The sequence below is a fragment of the Polypterus senegalus genome, chromosome 10, assembly GCF_016835505.1.
Source record: "Polypterus senegalus isolate Bchr_013 chromosome 10, ASM1683550v1, whole genome shotgun sequence".
NCBI classification, from domain to species: domain Eukaryota; kingdom Metazoa; phylum Chordata; class Cladistia; order Polypteriformes; family Polypteridae; genus Polypterus; species Polypterus senegalus.
The window spans coordinates 164409025-164434523 of record NC_053163.1 but is presented as its reverse complement, the minus strand read 5'-3'; the positions used below and the strand labels follow the sequence as shown (position 1 = coordinate 164434523).

General features: G+C 48.1%; 1 protein-coding gene across 6 annotated transcripts in view; it reads right to left on the bottom strand.

Moving 5' to 3' along the window:
- Positions 1-25499, bottom strand: part of elavl4 (ELAV like neuron-specific RNA binding protein 4) — a 240210-nt gene that overhangs the window by 129572 nt on the left and 85139 nt on the right. The window contains exon 1 of one of the 6 annotated variants that reach the window (XM_039767261.1): positions 21888-21906. The exons of 4 other annotated variants lie outside the window; for them this stretch is intronic. In XM_039767261.1, the coding sequence (XP_039623195.1) occupies positions 21888-21896 (9 nt within the window). In that variant the 5' untranslated portion in view covers positions 21897-21906. Of the gene's footprint in view, positions 1-20539; positions 20638-21887; positions 21907-25499 lie in introns of those variants that run through there. One more of the 6 variants, XM_039767260.1, reaches the window with a different exon arrangement.

Sequence of the window (25499 nt, the reverse complement as noted above, 5' to 3'; positions counted from 1 at the left end):
ATATAGCGCCTTTCATTTCTATCCACCCACCCATTGCATTTCATATCTGTCCATACATATAGCGCCTTTGTCTATCTATCCGATTACGTATAGCGCCTTTCATATCCATACATCCATTGAGTGCATTTCATATGTAAGTATACAGCGCCTTTCTGTCTGTCTATCTAATCCTGCCAACTACGCTATCTGTCTATCCTATAGTGCCTTTCATATCGGACTCTCTACCTGTCTGTTATACAGTATAGTGCCCTTTCACTTCTGTCTATCTTGAAATACAATTAAAAACAAAAAGCCCATCTCTTTCAAACTTGCCCAAATAAATTTTCCAAAACCCTAACCTGAGATGAACTCGCCAAGCCCGTCTGCCATTTTCTTTCATAACTAATAAACACTGGGACTGGGAAGTTGCAGATGTGCAGACTTCCAATTTTAATGTCAATCTGGAGTGGCAGAGATTCATCGTCAGCAATCTTTAAAACTCCAAACTACCTTCAGATTTGAGCCGAGCGTCTCCTCTCTTTTCCTGATATTTCATGTTTCGTAAACTTTGTTTCAGGAAGTTCTTTGTTTCTCGTTTTTTTTTTTTTTGTGTAACGCTCAGCAAGCCAACTCAGAATGGGTGCCTCAAATATCAAAATACAGAAATGATAAAATACACGTGTCACGCGCTGCTGCCAGTCACCTGCACTAATGTTTACCGATTACAACGGTGAGCCGTCTGGCTGTCTGTCTGTCGTTTTGTTTGCTAATCACTCAAAAACGCCTCAAGTCATATTCACAAATGTTTGCATGTCTGTTGCCAGGGGTCCACCTTCAAATATCTGCTATACGGGGTATCAGAGAGGGGGGCAACCCAAAAACCAGTGCTGGCATGCGGACTACAGGAGAGCACTGGGGCTGATGGGAGGACTCAGCTTGGACAGTCAAAGGAAAAACACAGCAGATGACAAATATCATCGACACGATGGTACAGAAGGGTTAGATAAGGGATGATAAACCACAAATAAATAAAGGAGAAATACGGGAAATCAAACACTTTTCAATGCCGTCTGACTTGTGCTTTATCACATGACCAATGCCAGTGTGCATTAGCGCCTCACCGTTCCATCGCCACAGGAAGTCACACATGCAGACTGGGCGCGAGTGCCCTCTGAGGTTAACCTGCAGGCAAACGAGAGCTTCTTTTGTTAATATATTTCTATATTTTTGACATAATCGTTGGCTGATTATCTTCCTCTTACAATTCTCTCTCTGTGTAGGGCGTTGTTGTACAATTGAAACGGCTTTGCTGCACGCTGTGATGAGACGTCCGGATCCAGCCACAGCAGCCTGGCCTCCTAAATGTGAAATCCAGCAGCCCAGGTGAGATTCAGGTGTAGACGTTTTATTTTATGGCCCCTCGTCAGCTGCCCGAGTCTATTGGATAGTCGGGAGGACTTGCAGACTTTTCTTTAGGTGGTGTTGGGCATTTCACCCTGCGGCTGGTTTGTGGTGATTTGCGGAGGGTGATTAAAGTGGTAAGGCACTAAGACGAGACGGTCTACCTACAGCCCACAACAGGCGTGACCTTGGAGTCAGATAACCTGCCCACATCCCTAACCTTACCCATGGTGTAACCGGGCATGCAATGGGCGGCCTCACTTACACTCTGTTGGCTACGCACACTGGGATTGGTTATGTGATGACCCATGTGACAAACAGCCGTTGTTATCCTTTGTTTACTGGTGGACTGCCATCCCTAACTTGTCCCTTCTATACCATTGTGACAATGACATTTACATTCTGTCACACTCGACTTGTCCAAGTTACATGATACTACTGCGTAGTAATGAAGCAGACAGGACTGGCCAGCTTCGTTGGGCTGAATGGCCTCTTCATAATGGAGCTCATCATTTGAACCCATGAGAATTTGGAAAACAATTGCTGAATGACAGCTTTGGCCTGTGAGTGCGTCTTGTGTTTCGCCATGTTGAACTTCAAAAGGACCGCTGAATGACACGTGGGCAACGCTGGGCACTTTGGCTCGCAGGATGATAAAATGGCAGATTTCCTGCTTCTAGACAAACATCTGTCTATTTGTTGAGTTCACTCGTATGGATTCGCGGTCTCAACGTGTACTGAACGTGACATCGACAGAGAGCTCCTGTCATTGACAGCAAAGGAAAGAAAAAAAAAAACCCTAAAATGTAGTACCATGTGTGAAGCGGGCATTCGGGCTGGGCACCGCTGGGCACCTTGCCATTTGCACGATGAGATTAGAAAGCCGTTCTCCATACGTTTTGATTTTTTCGCTCGTGTACTTCAATGAATTGTTCTTCTTACAGTGGGACCACTTGCTGCTTTTAAAACAAATTCAATATTATTCATCGCATAAAAATCAGATGCTGAATTTAATTCCAGCTTTTTGATTTGCATAAGGAAGTGTCAACTGGCAGGTCACCTCATCAATATGGGCACTGCACAGGCTCAGCACTAAAGGTAACTTGAAGGCACTCCTGACATGAGAGCTTAGTCTGCCCGCTCCATCATCTTCACAGGGCGCCTCCAGTGGCCGCCTATCGCACTTGCACTGTGAGACTCCGGTGGGTCCAGCCAATTGGATTGCAGGTGTCTGTCACCTGGTTTACTCGACTTGAGTCAGCGGACTCCTCCCCCAACCCGAATCTCGACCTTAGTAACGATAGCGAGGGGTTATCACGGACGTCTCATACAAAGCGGTGCGGAGCTCTGGAGGTCGGCCGCTGGAGTCTTTTGGCAAGACCGAGGGCTTTGATTGTGTCCATCAGCGTCACACCGAGCGCAACGTTTCGCTTCTCGTCATATCTGCCTTTCTTGAATGTGGCAAACTGCTGCCCGGTTTTACGAGAAAGAGAAGCCGAGCCCGCGGCAGTTACTGGGTTTGCACCGCCTGCCTGGTACTTGTGTCAGCCATCTTAGCAAGGAGGCAGCATGGGAAATGGCGAAACTAACAAAACGGAGCAACGTGTCCATTCTCTACGTTCAGAGCTCTGCTGAAAACACAACGGCGCCGCATTACTTGACGTTTTAGCTCGTGTAAGATGGCGCTGTGCCCACTCCGAGTTCCTATGTTAAGGATTATTACATTTACTTCTTTTTTTTTGTGTTTCATGAGTTCTGATTGCCAGACACTCATAGGATTGCAGGATTTCGAGGCTTTTCACTAAATATTTCACTGAATGTTTAAATTGCATGTTACAAATGTACATTTCATTTGACGTTTGTGAATGTAACCTTTATTTCCTAACATCACTCAAGTTGTCGTTACGTCGATTTTGTCCCTTTTTGTATGTGAGTCGTGTGGATTCGTTTGTGTCGAGGTGTCCGGGTTTACTTCGCTCTGCACTGTGCGTCTTGTAAGTGGCGCCCAAAGGGGTGGAGCCACCCGTCCATCACCATCAAGAGCTGAGGGTTACCCACAGTCCCTTGCGGTTCATTACGAATGTGCTAAATGGATGGTGAGTTTATTTTTTGCTATTTTGATCATTTCTCTTTTTGTGCTTTTTCCAGATTCAGACTGTCATTGATATTTGATATCTGACATTTGATATTTCATTGATATCTTGCCTTCTGCGTTTCTTATGCGCTTTGGAGCCTTTCTTGAAAAATGAAATTGTTTTCTTCATTTGCCCAGTTTACCGACTAGCCGACCCCACCATCTCGTGGCCACAGTTCAGATCACCAGTCAAACCTGACGACTGGCCCACTTGAGTGTCTCCCACTGGGTCACCCTACACATTCGGGCCCTGAGGTTGGCTAAGCTTTGAAGGCGGCTACTCATCCATTATGGAGGGTCTTCGTTGGTGTATTTTGCACCTCTTAATGTGCCACACACGTCAGGACTGCAGGCAGGCCCACCTCGTATCCGAAAGCCATGCACATCTAATCCGGGCAGAATGGGCTTTGGCCTGCTAGAAAATGATGGCATCTGGATGGCAGCACGTGTTAATGCAGGCCTCATCAATGTGCCATGGGCACGGACACACTGCCATACCACGACGGGCATCAGCTTTGGGACCTGACACAGATTATAGCTTGGATGGTCCCTTTGGCCCGTAGAGCACAAGGCCCTCTGTCACTTAAGTGTGCTGGTGAAGAGTCTGAATGTTGCTGAAATCGCCATCTTGTGAGTGGATGGACACGGGGCTGCAGCTCGAGTCATGGTGAACTGGATGTTCATTCGTAATACGAGCCATGAAAACGGAGTGCTGAACAGGGGTTTCCGTCCTTTTGCCAGGCCCACGCAGTACGGTGAACACATAAAAACCCGACATGACAAAGAGGAGACGAGTGGGCCTGCAGGTCAGCCGTCACCGAGGCCAGCAGCAGAAGAGAGCACAACGCTTCCAAAAAAACGCAGAAGAATCTCCAGGGTGGGAGACGACGAATCGACGCAAGAGCAAACAAACACACAGCTAACAATATAAAGTCACCTGTAGCCAAAAGTCGTCAAGGCTCACTTGGATTAAAGGGAGACAAAGTGTGGAAGCCTCTGCCGTGAAGGCCACTTACAGGAGAGAAAACCAAACGTCAAAGTCCGGAGTTCATCTTGTGCTTTCCTTTCAAATTGGCCCCGACTTCAATTGAAAGGTAAACGTTTTTCTGCTGAAAACAAGCGTTTTATTTTTTTTGCTAAAGCGTCTATTTATCCTGCAGAGAGGGCGAGCGCTCTGCCCAACACTTGCTGACGCTGCAGTCTGATGGCACCAAGTAAATGGATGTCTCGGAATGCGCTGGTTATTTCTCATCTCCTTATAGAACGGGACGAGAGGAGGCTCTCCGGGAAACCGGCAATAACCGCACGCGCACACACGGGGGGCTTTCTGGTGCTGCCAGCGAAGAGAAACGTTTGCCACGCTGCCACTCCACTGGGACACGGCCTCTCTGTTCAGTGAGAAGGACCCCGCGCTCATTGTCAGTCCTTGTGTGTGACACGGCTAAGGGCCTCACTTCTACATCTTGAACAGACGCGGACCCCCCGTCGAGCAGAGACAACACGGCCTACGTAATGCTTGATCCCAAGGAGCAGCGGGCACAAAGCAGAAGTGGGGCGCCGGTCTGCCACCCATCAAACGGAGTCCTTGAGTTTGGGCTGTGGGGAGGAAACTGGGCCGGAGTTTGGCAAAAGACTCGCAAACGCATCCAACAACGGATCGGTGACGGACGAGGGCTCCCCAAAACTCACCGTGACCACCTAAACTGCGGGGTCTCTGACCCACTCCGTAATTGCCAAGTGCTTTTTAAACCGGCTGCCTCGTGTGGTAACCATAGCAACAGAGAGCGGGCTGCAGATACAGCACGTTAAATTCACGTCCTAACAGTTGTTTGTACATTTAGAATAGTAAAGCGTATGTTTGAGATTAAGGAATTACGATAAAATTCTGAATCCTGTAAAGGCATCCCGTCTGGCTGGACGGCTTGGTTAGGACGTCAGGGGCCTGCCTCACGGGGTCATAGGTACCCCCAGTACACCGGGTGGCAGCATCCCGCTGGCACGGCTCTCCTGTTGACGTCCACAGAGCTGCAGGAGACCCCACTGGAGGTCCGGGGTGCCACTAGGGGGTGCTGCTGGACGGAGGCATGCCGGTCACATAGAAGTGCCCCCGGGTCCGGCTGAATAGGGAGTTCTCCGTCCCACCTGGGGGAATCGGAGTTGGGAATGGTGAAGGATAAGAAAAGAAAAGGAAATAAGGCAGAGAAGGAAGGGAAGGAAGGGAACATACTGCACTCCTGTCTGATGCAAGACTCACTTAGAGCCTGGGACTTGTGCCCAGCCTTTCCTTTGGGGATCTGAGACCCCCAAACCCCCATGTCCGACCCACACATTAAGTCATAACTGAAGCCCCAGCCTCCTGGAGCCATGCATGTGCAGGTGACACTTTTCTTAAACATCGTGACAAAGCGGTCCTGTGTACCAATAATGTCCTCATTACAATAAAATATAAAACAACGCGTTCTTGTAAAGCAAATTCTCCGATAAATTCGGACTCTAAATTATACTAATCACTAAATACAGAATTAGTACAAATAAAGACGTCGATTCGTTAAAACACAAAGTTGAAACATAAAAGGAGACCCCCGATGTTTGCCCCTTGACTACCTGATGAGCTACGCCAGCCTGTGGTCTTCATCTATGGGACAAGTGTGGCAGAACTCCGAGCACAGGAACGGCGCCATTCAAAGGACGACACGACAGAAACCAGCGGCACAGCTGTGTGGCCAAAGAGCTGCCAACCGACACTCACCTTCACCTTCATCTTCATCTTGCTGCTCTGCGATGGCCGTGCGTGTGACGCTGCGTGACGCTGCCGTTTCAGCAGGTGCATTAAATGCCAAACTCCCTGTCGTTTGGGCAGACGGAGGACCACATGCCAGTGTGGACACCACGTGGGCAATCGGCAGTGCCATCCTGCTGTCCTCATGCAGTTCCTTTGTTTGGGTCTCTAGTTTTTAATTCAGTTATGTTGTCTATAAACACGGTGCACGCTATCCCAAGGAGTGGAGGAACTGTTATTACATAATGGAATGTACCCACTTAAGGACTGAGGAAAAACGACAAATTATTGAAATGAAATTAAAGATCCGCACAAGCAGGTGCCCAGGTGGCGTCCAATGCTACGTCCACACTGCAGCGTTTACACTTTTAAACAAAGCTAAAGTTTTCATATCATTTACAAAATTATCTCCACTCCAAAAAACACGCATGACGTTGTCGTCCCCTACGCTGGGCCCTCCTCACGCTACGCTGGCAGAACACACAGTTACACACACGCACCAGCAATGGCGGCTCTGAAAACGCACAGCGAGTGGTGCCATTCGGCGGATGCACAAGTAAAAAGCGAGCAAAGCGGCTGGGAAGTTGAAGTGAGAGCGGGAGCCAATCAGTGAGGGCGCCACGTCATCAGCACAAACCAATCAGAGCGCGATTCGAGTCCCTCCGTGTTCACCCACCCACATTTATGAGACATCAAAAGTCTCCGTTTTCAGGGGTCCGTGTGTCCGGGCTTTTAAACGCAAACGTAAGCAGCAGCAGAGTGGACGGGCCTGAAAAGTCTCATCCCTTAGTCATCAAGAACGACGTTCTGCCGTCGGCGAAAAGCAAATTCAAAATCACGCCATCTTTTATTTTACGCGGTACGTGTCTGATTTGTGCTTATTTAGTTAATTTAGGAGCTCCTTTTAGTTATTTATCTGACTGATGGTCAACAACGGTTACCGCACAATGCGAGGACTGTCCGTCGATTATCGTTATTATTTTTCACTCGATCTGACGTTTTTGTTGGCTCCCTGCACTCGCTAGTAAAGTGGCCGACTAAGAGGGCGTCTCGGGAAGCCCACGACAGAGCAGCGTGTATGCCATGTATGTAACTCTCACACGTGCGCGCCAGAGGGTCACCTTCCTCAAGTAAGGGGCGCTGTCGCTCACGGTCTCGTCTCCCTGTTTCTCTAACAGCCTTGAGAAAGGCAACAAAGCTAAGAAAGCCCCGCCTCTTCCAGTGTGCCAGGCATATAAAAAGGTGGCATCTCATTTCGGTGCAGATCAAGAGCTGAGCTTTCTGCCAAGCGATTCTCGTTTTCGTTGGTTTTTCTCAGATTTTTGTTTGAATTTAAAAGGGGGTTTCGCCCGGCTGGCACCCCAAGCATTTGGTTTCTGCTCTGCCCCTTCATTCACCCTGCTACAGCACGTACGTTGTAAACAAATTCCTCCGCACTCTCCAAGACTCATCGATTTCAGGAAACCCACCCTGGAACTGCTTTGAAGTTCCAGCCAGTCCAGCGTTTAGTCCTCTGGGGTTTCAAATCGGCTAGTAGAGCAGATCTAAGCCAACGGTGAGAAGTAAACGTAAGAGTCTTCACGCAGGTGCAGAACGTTACGTCAAGAACTGTGACGATGACAGGCCAACCTAATCACCAAAAGAACATCAGGTCGAGATCCGACGGTCCCCAAAGTCCTCACGGCCACCGCACTTCTTGGTGCCACGCTCCGCCTTCGTAACGTGTGCTGTTGGCGTGTGTTGTCGTCATCGTTCTGCAGATTCCCTTCCTCATTTTAAACCCTTGAGTCGTGTCCCCTTAGTCCCCCTTCATTGAGCTCCGTGGTGTGTTGGCTTCAGTTTACTGTGTGACAATGCAGGTGGCTTTGTGGGTTTTGAACTCGGCAGGGTCGGGTCACCTGTGTCAGGACATTTGAGGAGCGGACTTACCTTCGTGACGCTCCCTTAGACCTACTGGTGCATTCACGTGATATGCCATTCCTGCCATTTGGACGCGTCACTCCTCTTTGTCTAGCGTGGTCTGCTTAGCTGGTCACCCTGACCCGGGACTGAGCAGTGGCTCTTGTGCTTGTTAGACATGTTGACATGAAAAAGGACGTACGTTCAACATGGCGATGGGCGAGATACACGACATCAATGTGTGCTTGAACGTAATCAAAATGAGCTCCTTTACGTGTCTGAGGCCGCGTCCTTAACAGCAACGCACTGGCGGACCAAGAGGCCTCAAATCGGGCAGCAGTCGAACGCACTGCCATGAACAAGCCGCGCCCTGCACTGGCGTACTACTGCATGGGCACACGGCGGGCGCCAGGAGGGACTTGTCTGCCAGACCTTCATTCACAGCTCCACTCCGAGTGTTCATCACACCCACTTTTAAAACGCAGCCATGTTACACAAAGAGCAGAGACGGATACAGCGTTTCTTGATTAAAAATAGGAATAAATGACGCACTTATTCCTAATCTACCACCCATAACAGATTTCAAAAAGCAAAAAAGTCTGAATTAGCGTAAACTGTCCTAACTTATAATAAATGTCTGATGATTTACTTCACGAGGAAGATGTGCATAATAAACAAGAATAGCAGCATCAGATATGTGAAATCTGAAAATGTGTGTGTGATCCAATTTCCATGTTCAAAGTCTTCATATCCTTGATTGTAACAGAAAAGTGTCATTTGCCATCCTCTGATAACCACCCATAGATCGCTGGCAGCACCAAAAACAAAAAACAACATCGTAGTCCTATCACTGCCCTCGAAACAGTCTAAAACGATATGTCACACGCTTATGACCGACGATTGTCACTTAGAGGGGAGGACCACCAGTCAAGAATCAGATACCAAAAACACGATGAGCAACCTGCAACACTCCACGTGCCTGCGCTGCTCATCTCCATTTTTATTCCAAAAGTCTTGTGAACAGGACAGTAACTTTGACCCCATTTGACCCCTTGATGTGGCCTGCACAAGCTCAAGTCTTCCTGAACATTTCTGCTCGAGACACTGACTGGTTTACTCTTCATCATAATTTACCATAAGGGTGACATTTCCTGCAGATACAGAGGAGACCCTAAAATGAGGGCTGTGTGCGCCTGCAAAAAGCTCCACGTCTCACGTAACTAAACATCAAGACGAGCTGAATGGCGTATCACTGGAGGGGACTTTTCTTGTATTGGCGAGTCAGGAGGCGCCAGAATAAAAAAATAAAAAACACTGAAGTGACTTCAAAGAGTTGAGCGGAAGTTCTGATGAACACAAAATATTATTACTATGAACAATAATGAATTATGAATATCTGTCTGTCCTTCTGTCCCTGTATGCCTGGCGTGTATGTGTCTGTATTCGCCGTCCCCGACCTTCTGGGCGGCCTCCTCTGCTCTGGCCACACCCACCAAGATGGCCTTGGCGTACTGTGCACCTTCATCAGATCAGGTCGCGCTCAGCCTCTGCTGCCCACCGCCATGTCAGTCTTACTGCCCATTGACAGAAGCCCCCCGCCTGTCACAATTATTTGATACGTTTTTTTTTTTTTTCTGCTGTCACACTTAAAACTCAGTTCCTGCAAGGCGGTCAGACAGATGACAGCACTTCACTTACAGCCCCCATATTCACTTTTATTCCCAGATAAAATGCTCCATTAGCCATTTATTTTATTTTTCCAGACACTACATTCTATGTAAGGAGGAATATTTCAGGACAAAAATTAAATAAATAAATAAAAGAACTGAAAATGTGACACTCTGAGCCCCAAAGGTCATGCACAAAACACAATTTCCTCTCAGGAATGAATACAATAGATCACATCAAATAAAAAAGTAACAGCGCAGCATGTGCAAGTAAATCATTAAATGTGTCATAAATGATACTTTTGTTGTTTATTTCTGTATGTTCTTCACTGAATGACTTCTTCATTTCAAGCTTCATGAAATTAACTGACAAGAAGCCTGTCACTTCCACTCGTCAAAGTTGAGAGGGCGGGCTCTCGCCAGAGCTGTGTTTTGATTGGAGAATCGTCTCCGTTTGCTCGACTTGGACGGCGTGGCTCAATGGGTTACCGCGGGTCAGGGTGGGAATTGGCGACTTTAACGCAAGACACTCCAAACTCGTCATTAGGCATGTCGGCCGTAGACGTGGCACTTGATGGATGATGAACCAATCAAAACACAGGACTCGCTAGGACAAGTGAAAGTGACAGGTTTCATTTTCGTTTTTTAGTTTTATTTTGTTGCTTTTTTATTTACTTTGTTAATCTCCATTTTGCATGGTGTTGTTTTTGGAGGTTTTGGAGTTTGTGCCATCGCACAGTGCAATTTCAGGGCTTATGTCATGTGACGTGTGTGTCACTGCAATGAACAAATGAATATATTTTGTCTGTGGTGGGCTGGCGCCCTGTGACCCTGGGTTAGGATATAGCGGGCTGGATACTGGATGGATGGATGGACATACAATATTTTGTGATTAGTTGTGTTATTTATAGTTTGTGATTTACTTTACAGCACCATGACACGTTAACACTGAGACGTTCAGCAGACGTGTGTGAAGAAAGGCGACTGGGGGTCCTTCATACCACCGGCAGGACGCCTCACTGGTGCAGGGACGGCCAAGTCACAACTTTTCTTTCTTTCTCTTTTATATTTTCTTGATCTTATAGTCATTCTGGGTGTGTATTTATTTACTTTTGCATTTATTTTTTTATCTCACTCACTTATCGACCTCTTTATTTATTTAACAAACTTCTGTAAAAAGTCCAATTTCCTCCTGAGGACATATAAACTGTCTGCCTATCACTATGGTAGCCAATGAATGAGTGATTATTGGGCAGGACCAATCAGTGAGGGAGGGAGGCGGGTCTCTTCTCGTCTGAGTTGCACCCCAGCCAATCATTTTCTTGTTTTGTTTAACGTGTTTTCGTTACAATACGTGCGTTTGAGGCGTAGCGAGCGTACAACTAGACACCTGACACGTGGATTACGCCACACGATGAAACGGAAATTTATTTTCATGGACGTTTGACTTTGTTTGCCATGTGTTCTGCGTCTTGAACTCCATTATCTCTGCTCGCCGTAAAGACCCAAGACTGAAAATTCACTCGGCCAGTTACTGCAAACAACATGGGTGGGTGGGGGGGCGCGTAACTAATTAATGAAACGGCCATTTTGAGGTGGAGTGTTCCTTTAACTGAGAGCAGGCGGCGAGGCAAAGCTCACTTTAGATTCGTCACAGCGTACGCCGTTGTGTGCCATCCTGTCCATTTCATGTTTACTTGAATGAATGTGAATTATTCGTATCGGACGCCACACGAACATTCAACAAGGCAGGGGGGTCCGACTCCTGGGGGCATACGTTGACATCAGCTGCCCTCACTGCACCCTAACTGGCTCAACGATCAGAAAGCGTTCAGCTCTTATTTTTGCCACCTTCAGTGTAAGGAGTCCCCCTTTTGTGACATGGCACTGTGTCTACCATGGGACATCCCACCACCCGAGCCCTCGGAGGCTTAGCTTGAGCTCACTTGAAATACAAAAAGGCAGAATTCAGGTAAATAAAATCAGGAAGAAAAAAAAAAAAAAACAAAACAGTGCAAAGCTCACAAGATACGAGGCCTTCAAACAATCTGCAGCAGAAAATGGAAATAATCGTCGGCACGTGGACAGAAAAAGATACCTTAAAATGACGGCAATGAGTCGCATTCTCATAACCGATAGACAACAGCTAGACAAATCATTCATTATCGAGTCCAGTTGAGGCTCCTTACGATGTCATTTACAAACTGGATATCAACACAGGAGCAGCTCAGGCTGAACTGAAGCCTCCACTCCCCAAATCAGCCGACGCCCGCCTTTCATCGAGTCTTTGGCACTGGAGGCTCGCTCAACTCGCTGCCGTTCACGTGTCTCGTGTGTGTGTGTGTGTGTGTGCGCGCGCCGACGACTGCTTTGATGATTTGTACGCAGTGAAGCTTTCCCTTGCGTTGGTTTAGAGTGCTTTCAAACTATTTGTTATTTACTCTCGTTTTCTCGCGTCGCCATTTTGTTTTCAGGTGGGTTTACTTGTTGCCACCATACATGCTGAGCGCCTGCACTAGAGGTCATGAACAAAGTGTCATTAGGGTCCAGCGGTATAAAGTTTGCCTCACGAGGCCACCTCCTTGTCCAGGTCGTGATTTGGTCCGATTTTGGGACCTCCCAGGCCACCAAGTGATTTTTCCGCCGTTGCTAGGGGTGTGGCCTCTGAGGTCGGGACGGGTGCAAATCCTTATCTGATCTGCGGACACCAAATCTCTGAAGTATTCACACTTTACCGATGTGCTCTTTGCTCCAGGGTTTGACCTTCTTGTTCTCGACTCTCGTATTGAGCTTCGCTTTCATTTCACTTTCATCTCCCACGCTTGTTTATCTGGCAGTTTATCTGACAGAACATCCGAGTTTGTGGATTTCTCAAAGAGGAACAAACGTCAGATCAGATGCCGTGATTTCTGCTCTCTCTCCGGTTTTCGACTACGGGTCTGGGTAGCGTTTTGAGTTCTGTGGCACCCATCTTCTGTCCTCAGGCAGACTCCTTTTGATCTCCTTGTGGTGGCAGCAGTGATTATTAGAATGACATACTAAATACGTTCACTTCCTGGTGGAATCACATTATACCTTTGGTGGCCTGTAGGGGGCATCTCAGAGCCCCAAACCCCAGACACAAGTCCCGGGTACAAACAACAATTTATTTTAAAGAAACGCCTCATGCAGACTCGTCTTCAATAATAAACTCTTATTTATTTCCTTCTCCTCCCCGGACTCCGACTCCCTGAGCGAGGCGCCCCCCCGTCACGACAACGAGACACGGCCAGGTCAAGCCAAACTCCCTCTCTTTCACTGTCAGTAACGCCCCCTCAACCCCTGGCAGTGCCCAATGGCGCCCAGCAGGTCTGCTCAAGGGGACTACAAGGTCCAGGTCGCCATGCAAGGGGTCCTGCCAGCTAACAGCTTGGGGCAGCACACCAGCCTGACTGGCACTCTCCCCTTGTCCTTCCATTACACAAAAAGGGCACACAGACCATCCTGGTTGGCACAATCCGTCCATTATGTGGCATTCGGGGAAGCCTGTCCATCGGACTGTAAAGCTACCAGATAAACCTGCGCGCAGCTGTGCAGCTTTCTGCCTTTGCGTCCTTTTCTTCTGCACGCTGCCACCATTTCTTCTCCATCCACCGATATCGGACGCTCTTGTTCTCTGCAGACACTCGTTTATTTTAATTGTAATTGGTTTCCATTTAAATCAAATCTGCTAAGGTTTAGTCGCTTCACTCTGTGCTCATGAAACAGAATCATCACGCGGAGCACCTCATGTCTGGACTTCACATGGGTGGCACCACCCTGGTCCGGTGCCCGCAGAGCGCCCGCTGCTGGTGCCACACATCGTCACTCAAAGGACCTTCTCTTTGCAGATTTTGTTACCCCTCGCTGCTCTGCTTGCCCTCTGCCCGCCACATTTTACAATTCGTAAATTAAAAACAAGGCCTCAAAAGGCACCGCAACAATTCACGGCAGCAGACGTCTCCACACACTGAAAGCCCGCGTCAGATCTCCCAGAATGCCGCTGCCAGCCAATGTTTGCACACTTCGCAGTCGTGTGTGCCTTTCATTTCGTAAAATTTGCTTGTTCTTTCGGCAGTGTTGGTAAATAAAGAGCGGAGACGAGCACATTATCTGTAAAAGCAGATCCGTCTTGCTGCTCTTCATCTGAGGAACTGGCCAGATTGCTGCCTACGTGTTTGTGCTGCGCTGGCATTAGAAGACGTTTATTTAATTACACCCTTAATTGCTCATCTACAGGTCATATTTTACATACAGCACAAAATGGCCAGCGTTAAATGAACGCAAATTAACTCGTGTTGTGTGTAAGAGAACCCTAGCCTGGGAGCTGTTAACTACAAGATGGCCGCTTCCCTCTTTCATGGTGGGGTTCTTGTCCCCCTTTTTAATTGCTTTGGCTTGAAGTCTTTAGAGACGACGGGACATGCGGATCTTGACTGCTGACCAGCGTGAAATAAAAATAACAAATAAATAAAATGGTGTAGAAGCAGCTGTGAACCGCTGCACAAGAGTGAAGATCCTAACTGTCCATCCATTGTACAAGCCCGTGACTCCTGAGCAGCAGAAAGCACCGGGTACAAGGCACGTGCAGTGATGCCAGTCCATCAACGGGGCAAAACCAAAGCATCAGGGGCACTGCCAGCCTCCGAGGTGGAGGACCTGACCTGCTCCAAGCACATCGATGCCACCTCAGCCTGCCCTCCCAGATACTAAAGAACTTCTGTCCATCCACCATTAAGGACCTCCATCTGCTCGGGAAACGTCAAGAATCTGCAAAGAGGTGTCTGGTCAGCTGGGTGTGAACTCACAAACATCGAGTGACGTCAGACCAGGGCGGAGAAACTAATGGGAGACGGCAGTCATCCCTACCGTGGCCTGCTCTGTCAGGTGTCACACCACCGTCACCTGCCGCTGTGACACAACTGCCACTTGTGTCTCCGAGTCTGGGAGCCCTTCGAGACCCCCCGTTTTTTTACTATCTCATTTATCCTGAAGCATCAGCGCTGCTCCTCCAAGTCTCGTTCTCATGTCTTCCAGGGTGGACCGAGCGCAAATAAATCGGACGTTTTACTTTCACACCTGATGCCGCGTTTCGTTATCTTTAAGATACTTGACCTTGTGGACCAAGTCTCCGGCACATGAAGAACGCCTCCCACCAGGCGACCCCCCTCAAACACTGAGACGCCGGAGTCCAACAGCATGGACTCCTCATGGTCATCTTCTACCACTCGGCCATCTGAATCCGATTATCACGGAGACTAAGTGACCAAGTAGTGTGGTGGACACAGCAGGCCTTTAGGGACCTTCACAACTCGACTTTGGACAGGACTGGCGAGCTCTGCTGGGCCACACTGTTGTTCCTTCCAGGTCTGCCAAGTTTACCACTCAATCAAACAACTCGTTTATCGTCCGAGGAGTGGCCATTAAACACTGCTGGGTGTCAGAACATGCAGAGCTGCACGTCCTTCATCTTTAGTGCCTTCATAGGCCTCAACTCCCGACCACGCTGAGCATCTGAACGGCGCCTTCGACTCTGATGGTCTCTTGGAGTGTCAAGGTGTTTGCCGCCGGTTGGCCCTCCTGCACGGTTACACAAGTATTTGATGAAATAAAAAACACGCGTACACAACCTACTGTCTGTCCGCCTCCCCAGACTTCAAATCAAAATGGCTGAGAGAGCCTGAGGAGGGCCTTCTGACAGCAGTCCACCGTAAATAAGGAGCACGGCGTCGAGAATGGCACGATGCCCTGTCGTTAACATGGACGGCTGAATAATAAGAATTCTTTGCATTTCCACAGCGCTTTTCTCACTCCCACTACTCAAAGCGCTCAGCACTTGCAGGTTAAGGCCCAACAGAGCAGATCCGTAGCCTCCGAGCCGCCACTCCCTTACCGTCTCTTTGTAAAGGCGCAGTCACTGGAGCGGAGCGTCAGGGCAGATCAAATAAATGAGAGAAGAACTAAAGGTGACGGACTTAGGAGGGGCTCTCCCTCAAACTGCCCCCATCACGGCGTTTAAGTGGCAGGGGTAGCAGCTTGGATGACAAGTTTTCACCCTAAAAGAGAAATCTGACAAAGCAGTAGGGTCAGTGACGAGTTTCCGTGCGCCCGCCGCCGCTTACTGCAGATCTACGCAGATTTAACGTTGAGAACGGACGCAAATCAGAAATGAAAATAAAGCAAAGTCGCCCACTCGCTAACTTCCACTTCCAACATTTCAGGTCAGGCCTTCTTCCACTTCCACGTACAAAAACCTTAACATCCTACTGACTCCACAGTACTGACTAACCGAACGGCTCGCATCGGGAGGAAGAGTGCGATGGATCAGACGTGCAGGGGAATAAATTTCAAAAGCAGGAGACGACGCGACTTTCTTTGGACCGAATTTCAGAATTCTCCTTGACCGGCTTCATTAAGACGTAGGCTGTAAACGGACCATCTGAATGACCACATGAGGACCACCAGGACGAGCTCAGGCACCTCATAAATCAGAGCACAGACCCACCACTCGCCGCTATCGGTGTCACCTCCATCCGCCTTGGACTGACGACGGATACGACGGTGTGTGTGCGTCTGCGTCCTCCACACCGGACTCTCATCCCCTTGATGAACCACAACAAGTCCTCGCAAACACCAAGGTGCGCCTTCACTCAAAGTGCCAGGAATGTCAACTAGTCGGAGCCGCGCTGCCGTTCTGCCTCAGCGCTGAGGGATGTCATTAAAATTCCAACAGAGATGCAAAGGTCTGGATGGCCGGGCTCACTCGTCTCGAATGGAAAAAACAAACAAAACAGGAAAGAAAGAAAGAAAGAAAGAAAGAAAGAAAGAAAGAAAGAAAGGGGGTCACCATCTCTGACCGGCAAGCAGATGCCAATTCTGAAGATGCCCACGCCACGCTGACGCTTTTCTGCAGGAGGTTACCAAAAAAATAAATTAATGAAATAAAAAGGAATGACCTTCAAGGAAATGACCTTGAGTTTTTTTTGTTTTTTGCTCCCTCCGACGTGTCATTTTGAGGAACTCAGAGGCGTCGCTTTGTATTGTTTTAAAAAAGAAGAAAGGAGGAGAAGCAGCAGCAGCGGCCACCGATGTGCTGGACGTGCACTGGTGAGAATCTGCAGGTCGGTCCTGCAAACGGGCAGGCGAGGCGCGAGGCGCAACACGGAGGCGAGCGACGGACGGCGGACAAACGGACAGACAGGCAGGCGGACGGACGGCACATTTGCTTTTAATTTTTCGGATTTTCTAATCACACGGTGACTCTCGGCTTTCTCCCTTTGGACTGATAATCCATCTCAAAGACTTCATTTTCAGCCAGCTGCTCAAAGTGGTGCAACATCAATCTGCATATTTGTTGGACAGCCGATTTACAGACAACTGTGCCCCCCGAACCCCCCAAAGCGGTTACCAAGAAACGTGACGGCTGAACCGAAACGTCGGCAGAGTCTCCGTTACAAAACGCCGCCACTCCAGGCCCGCACGTCTTTGTTAATGAAGCACAGAGAGCCTGTCATCTTTAACGGATGTCACAGCACGAATCTCAGGAAACACTCACAATAATGTTTTAACTCGGCGGGATACTCCACACCAGCAGAACCTCTAGGAGGAAAAAAATAAAATAAAATGAAACACCACTAACTAGCATAAGGAGCAGCAGCACCAAAGAGCTTAACGTGTGCGGCCATTAAGAGCCAAATACGAGGACTGGCTTACTGGGCAGCAGTTCACCGGACCACCGCCGCCGACCACAGGGGGCACCGACACTCCCAGCTAACTTTACTTTCACGTCGTAATGTGATGAACTTTGAAAACACTAAATTGCGTACGCACCCCCACATTCTTCAGCAATCAGCCAAGGCTCAGAATTCAGCCATACTAATGACGCGGCCCGATTCGGTCACACGCGGCGCCCCATTTAGGAGTGGCCGACTTCTCTAATGGTCCAGTCCATTCTGGGACGGGTTCTCGGCATATGAAGTTGGTTGAACAACTTGCTAACATTTAGAAAGTGGAGTCTCTAAAGTGTGGCAGGCGACCTGGCAGGACCCGAACAGATCCAGAAGCCCTCAACCTGGCCTGTGCTATCGTGGGCAGCGAGAGTCCCTTTGAAAATCAGGACAAATCTCTTTGTGGTTATTCACCACACGCAGCCTGATTACATTAAGGCTCTTTCTGGAACCTTCACGTGGATGGGGGGTCTTTTGGGAGCCATAAACGGTTCCCTTATGGCATCGCTCTGAAGAGCCGCTCTGGCGCCTCGACTTGGGAGGGTGCGGATTCGGTTTTAAATCAGACGATGCCCGGGATGTGCCCGTCACAGTCCTAATGCACCTCATTCTCCATGTCTCAATACATCGACGCACACATCAATTATTTTCCTTTCCTGGCTTGCATATCAACGTCTAACTGTCACAGCATAAGCCCCGAATATGAAAACACAAAAGCAACGGTAGATTCATAAAGGAAACATCACGTTACGTGGGGATATTCGTGTATTTCGGTGCTTTTACTCTTTACAAGTGGACGGCTCATTCCAACAACTGACGCCAGATTAGAGGGACTGGTGTGGATAAATAAATCAAACACGGCTTTGGATGAGGAAGCATGACATACGTGGCATGAATTTTTGATTCGGCCTTTCCTTGTTTGCTCTGTTCTTGTCGATTTGGAAAACAAAATAAATCATGAAACTTTATGGAAATGAACGGAGAGCCACCGCAAACCGTACGGCGTGTTAATAAGCAGCAGACTTACAACTCGGCGATGGTAAAGTTCCTTCAATGCACCGTCTAGCTGTCTCAATCCATTTATCCACCTGTCATCCATGTTGCGAGGAATGAGACTGGACTGCCTTCCTAGGCCAAGTGTTTTTCCGAGAATGCAAAACTAAGAGAAAGCTGTTGGCGGCTAATGCCTTTCCAGCTCCTGGCAATAAGATGAACAGACACTGACCCAGTGTCAAGACTGCTGGCAGACTCTCTCACTGTCTTTCCTTATTTCACTCCCAGTGGCGTCTTCAAAACAGAGAACGCTTTTTATAGTCGGCGTCCAGCTACAAACGAAGAAACCACAAACCACCACAAAGCACGACATTTCGAGGTCCACGTTACAAAGGCTGACAAACCCACCTCAGTCCAGTTCAAGGACGCTGATGGGGGGGGGGTTGAATGTGCTAGGGTGGGATAGCCATATGGACGAACAAGACGCATTCAGTAAAGTTTACCTCGAACTGGCATGGCAGTCTACCATACATGTAATCCAGAGGGCTACAGTTCATCAGGATCGAGCAACAGCAGCGTAAACAGACGTAGATATTCTTCTACTATTGCTGTACCACAATCCAAAGTGGAACCTGGTATCGTTTCACCACATAATAATCCTCGATTGTGCTTGCAATCCCGGCTACAAATCCTACAATATCATGTATGGAATATAAAAGCAAAATGGACACTAGAATATTGTAAATCTAATCATTTATAGATTTATGGAAATAAAAACAAGAACAGCAGCCAGACTGAGCAAACCCACCCAGTTACCTGCTGTACTGAGCACTCATTCAAACGAAACGGAACGTCCCGATGAAACACGAAGCTTAAGCCAACTTTCAGCAAGCAGCACCAGTCGCCCATCAGGTCTCACGATGAGACTGCAATTACCCAAGTGCCACCCATGAGGTCTTCACAATTAGGCGCCTGCAATGACAGCTCCTTTATATCTGGAGTGCCTTCTTACAATCACTCATTTTGGTTCAATGACTTATTAGGTAGCCTTAAACATACGTATTGCCTTTTTTTTTAACATAATTATTCAATAATGCACATTCTTGGGGGATTTGAAATGAACCAGACTGCTGGCTCGCATGCAAAGCTTTTAAGTTTAAGTAGATGTCACCGACTTTATCAAAGTACAGCAACTGAAATCTCAGATGTGACTTTTGTCATTGACACTGCAATACTGCAAAACGTCCACAAAATGAACGTGACAGGGAAAGGAAAGGAAAGACGCGAGGCAGATGAGGCTCTTCCTTCAGGTTTAGTTGGGCCATGGAAGGGGTCTGCAGAGCCTACTGGTCGATGCTGGTATTTAAATCCACCTTCTCGGGGAACGCCGCAGGCACGCACACACGCACATATGCAGTGATGGTAGGTACCATTGTAATAGACGATTTCCTTCCAGCCGTTTATAAAGGCAGTATATTTCCCCCCCTGCCCCCCCAATCTGGCTGTCTTTCGACCTTTAAGAATGCCATCAAACACACCCTGGCACAAATGCAATCAGGCGACAGCCTACCAATGGGATTCATTTTCCGACATGCATCCTGCAGACATGGGTTTCCTCTGTGAATAAACACATTGATGCTTCAAGTCTTTCTTTCTTTCAAGCATGCAAGTCAAACCCTTTCTTTCAAATCTGAGGCAGAGAAAAGTGCAGTAAAATAAAAAAATATTTCAATATTACATAACCCATCTGTTTGTAAACACTAGTAATCAAGAAAGGGATAGGGAGGAAAGGAGAAGGTCTCACCGAAGAGTTCTTAATTGCCTACTCTCTTTATCCACCTCCTCCTCCTCCCCGCAGACTTACGAACATATCACATCCATGCACTTCAAAGAGGAAAAGGCAGCAGGAAAAAGCGCAGAGGAAAACGAAACAGAACCTTACCATTTTAAAGCCATTCCACTCCATTTGTGAGCCGTGGGCGAAAATTTTGTTCTTTTCTTTTCCCACCCCCGAGTGGATTCCCCCCTCCCGCCCCCGGTGCCCCTCAGTGAAAGTGAGAGGAAAGATGGTTTATAAAAGCAAGCATTCCTCCTCCTCCTCCTCCTCCTCCTTTGCTGAGAGATGCTGGACGACAATGCAAGGCTGAAGCGTGAGCGCCGCGCTGCACCCGCCACAAGCTCCGCCCCTCGCTCATGACGCCAGCACAGCTCACATGGCGTTCAGCAACGCCATTGGCCGCTGCGCCCATCTTTCTCCCTGGAGCAGCGTGACAGCCGCCCCTTCTCTGGCAGGCCCTCTCCCGAGTGTCACACACTCCAGGCACGGCACTTGGAAGCGCAATAGGATGCTCGATTGCCATTTAGGAAAACAGGAGCTTGGATTTGAGGTGCACTGACGGAAACCGGCGCTGTTGTGTCATGAAGGAAAAGTCCATCATCTATTGTTGTGTCTACCGAGTGGCACGCGCACCTCTTGAAAAATAAGAAACCAATCAGTCGCGCCGCTGTCTTAAAAACTGAGGAGAACACATTTGCTAGCCAGCTCGCTCGCTCGCTCCCCAAGTGCGCAAAATAATATTAATCCTCAAATGTCTTCCGTCTTGTCTCACGTGAGATTATTGACCACCGAAAACTTTTCTCTACCGAAACGAAATCGGTGGCCCGTGCGAAGCAAACTAGGAGGGCGCGGGGCGCGATGTCGCCTCTCCACGAATATGCCAGCATCCTTCATCAGAAAGCTCGTCCGACCACACCCATGGGCACGCACCGGTACCACCGCTCATGGAAGCGCGGCATTCGTGCCGGCTGAACACCTGAGGCTGGTCCTCGCCAAGCCACCGGCGGGATTCCTTTGGAAGTTCACGCGCACCCATCCTCGCTTGAATTTCGATTAGCGTGGACCTCGAAAGACAATGGGGTTAATGCGTTAGGGATAGCTACTATGAAATGCAAGGGGCGGGTCATAATGTATGCTTGTCAATGTAGCAGAATTGACTTTTTATTGGATTTTTAAACCTTCTCAACTAACTTGCATTCACAATGCGTGTGCTTGCGCACTGGGGTGTGTACACTGAGTACCAAGGGTGCTGGGAATGCTCTGCGACTTCTAAATTACAAAAGAGAGAGAGAGCGAGAGAGAGAGAGATGCTTACAATGTACAGGCCATATTTAAAAGTGCACTTTACACGGAGAGGTGGGCACCCACAGCACACGACATCTACAGTCCCAAATAACAAAAGAACGGGGCAGCTAACGGCGAAAAGTAAAAGCAAAGCCATCTCTGAACTCACCATGACCATACTTAAAGCACAAGATGAAAGGCAGCAAATCACGAGGTAACTGCTAGAGGAGACGCTTTCGAGTCCTTTGTGAACGTCTCAGACCCCGCAAAGCGAGCACCACGCGCTCGGGATGTGCGAGTCGTGCGGTGAGGCAGGAGGACCGGCCGGGAGGGAGGAGGAGGAGGAGGAGGAGGAGGAGCAGCGCGCGTGCACGGAGCGCTCGCTGCAAAGGCCAGTCAGTGGGTGGTAGCAAAAGCCTTCCGTTCGGTCTTCAGGAGCGCCGACAAGGAGAGGTGGTGCAGACAGCCACAGCAAGACAGGAGGAAAGGTGCCCGAGCCACTTAAGACTGCCTGCCAGGCAGCATCTCATTTATTTTTTTAACACACATTTAAGACACCATCTGTCAGGTTGGTGCGGAGCGCCATTGGCTGTCTGGACCAGGGTGGGTGTGAGCGTCCCGGGCTGCTGGCGGTGCTAAGGGGGGGTTACATGGGGGTGGACGCGGCTTCTCAACATCAGGTGGCGCCACAATTAGCTGGTGCCGACCTGACACTGATAATAATACGGTGACCTTTCCTCCAATCACCCGCACATGCACCGCTTCTGCCCTTTTTAACGAGATTAAGCTTCGCATTTGAAGTCGCGAGCGCCCACAGACGCCGGAGCGCTGCGAGGAAGCCTGCAAACGGCACACTTCTGGCCTGCTGCCGCAATCTTGTCTTTTTTATCCGTTTCTATTCTTTTCCCACAATTACGTTGCGAATCTTTCACCTTATAGTAGACATCGTTTGGCCGGACAGGTCAGCAATCTTTAGAGTAATGAAGTGAGGCACCAGCGGCTTCTTGAAACTCGCCCGGGAGGAGACGCCCGCCTTTCGAACTGCCACCGAAACGCAAACGTGCGCTGGAAACCGGAGCGCTTCTTCAATCCCTAATCACCCGAACATCCTTCACAAATCACGAAGGTCTCCAGGTTTTCGAAACGATTCCTCGAAAGGCACGTTTGTTTTTTTTTCCCCTCTCCACAGACAACAGAGTATCTATTTAAGAAAACGTTAACGCCATTCGCTTTGTCTTTCTAGCTGTTAATGTAAGATTTCAAAAGCAAAGTCAAATGGGAGGAAACGCGAAACAAAATGCGGATGCCCGCTCATATAAAGTACATTATAATCCGATTATGTGCGCACAAATACAAAGCAGCCAACTGATTACATTTGTGCCAACGACTGTTAGGATTTTTGGATATGGGGACTGCTTAATAAACTTCATTTACTATTAAGTATTTGGATTATTCTGAAAGTAATCGCGGCACATTGGTAGGCACTGTTGCTTCACAGATCCAGTATCCCGACTTCAGTCTCGGTCGTTGTTCACAAACGGAAAGAAATCTGGGTGAAAATTAAATCCACCTTAATAAAAAGATAAGTGTCTGTGTGTCCATCCACTTGCTATGTCTCTGTCACTCCACCGGATGGCGCACAACAAACGTTAACACTGCTTTTACAAATCCCATCGAAAATGGCATATAACAGAGACCTATACACTGCATGCGTCTTTCCAACAGATGGTACATCACAACCATTAACACTGTTTTTAGGTATCTCATACTAAAGAGCACATAACAGAGACCTGTGAACTGCATTTGTCATTCCAACAAATGGCGCATCACAAACATTAACACTGCTTTTACAAATGGCATATAACAGAGGCCTATGCTCTCTATTGGTTACTCCAACAGTCGGTGCTCAAAACACCAAGGCGAACCTACTGCTCTTCAATGGCCTATACTGTACATATACACTGCACTACAAACACATGCCATAATCACATATTATTAGGTCATTCATTGGGCTGATTTCTAGCGCCATTAGGCAGGTTTTAAGTCTGAACCTGGCAACTGTGGACATATGTGCTTTGCTTAACTTGAGGTGCCAGTGGTCAGGGTTGCCAGACGTGTGGCTTTCATACCAATGTGGGCTATCTGTGAAATTGTTGTGGAGGGAAAAATATTGTTTTAGTGGTTGGTGTTATTTTTTTCCTGCTATTTTATAAAAACCCATGTGGCTGCCTAGAGGCCCAAACCCTCTCTCCCTAAAGACGTTGGCAATGGCATTACTCTAAGTGGGCACAACCCCTCAGACTTCGACAGCTCTAAGACCCCCAACACATCTGATGCTGGTCCACAGCACCATTAGGTGGCTTTTCAGTTGTCACTGGGCTGGCAGATTTACAGGAGCAGGTAACCTGTCAGATACGACTGAAAGAAGAAGTTTCCCACAATTCCTGTGTGACGTGGCTACTTCAATTCTGCAAACTCTAAACCCATCGGTAGGAGTGGCAGCTGAAAATGAGCCACTCATTGGCTGGAGGTTTACGACTCACCAATCAAAAAATAGCAAGCACTAGCTAGTGTCCGCCCTCTCAGGTCTGACAAGTGACAGTGAAAGTTCTTATTTGTGGGCAGATTTCATGTTGTGACAAACGAATTAAGAAATTACTTCAGAAAGAAAGAAAGAAGTGAGCCTCCCAATTACATATTTCACGACACATTTATTATTCACACTCACAGTCCATGTTGTTGTTGTTGTTGCACTTTAGTTTTCCTCCCACATTCCCAAAGACAGTCGCCGTGTTCAGGGTTGCCTCCCGTTTTGCACACAAAGCAGTCAGGATGGGCCGCAGCAATTGACCGTCAATTGGATTAAGGGGGTCGGAGACTGTGATGTTATGAAAAAGTGACGTCACAAAAATGTGTTTGTTAGTATTTGAAGGAAGGGAGGATAGGATGATCAGTACTCCTCCTTAGGCATCCCGTGCTGGTGTCATTTCTTCATTTTCCTTAAAGCAGATGTTCTGAACTTTAGTGTAGATGGTTTGGGTTACTCCAAGTGGCCTGCAATCATTTACTTTAAACATCAGAAAGATCACATCAACATCACTTCTTCTGTTCCTGCCACTCCTAAGCAAAGAGCCCCAGAACAACAAACGCCTGAAAATGCCCTTTACTGGTTTGCAACATGAATATGTGTCATGTCTGCCTCCCTGATTTATTTTACTAGCGATCTCCAAAACCCCAAGGTGAGGCCTCCTGTCTGATCCAAGAGCTTTGAACACCTTATCATTCTTGATGGCTGCATTCGAGGAACATTAATAATTAAAACAGAGCCTCTGGGCTCCCACAAGCGACAAAACCCGCTCTCTGCCATCTCTACTGAAGCTGCTCAATGGGAAAGAAAGAAAACATTTCAACAAAAAACCTCACTAGTCTCTTTACGCCAGTCTCAATTTATTTGTGATCTTCATAAAGCTTTATAAATGAAGTGGCACTTTGGTTAAGTGGCCAAAATGTTTTAGGAAGTCCAAGAAAAACATCATTCAGTGGGTAAAGGTTTGGCATCCAGGTGACTGTTCAAGGCGGCAGACAAACCGAGGTGCCTCTAAAAAAAAAAACAAACGCATCAAGACCACCAGCGACTGGGCACGAGTACGAGGATGTCTACTGCATAAACTACGAATACATTTATATATAACCACACACACAGCGTATTGTCACGTCTGTGCGCTTGGGACACGACTTAAAGGCATTATCTGATGGTAATTCCACCCCGAGTTGAAGGATG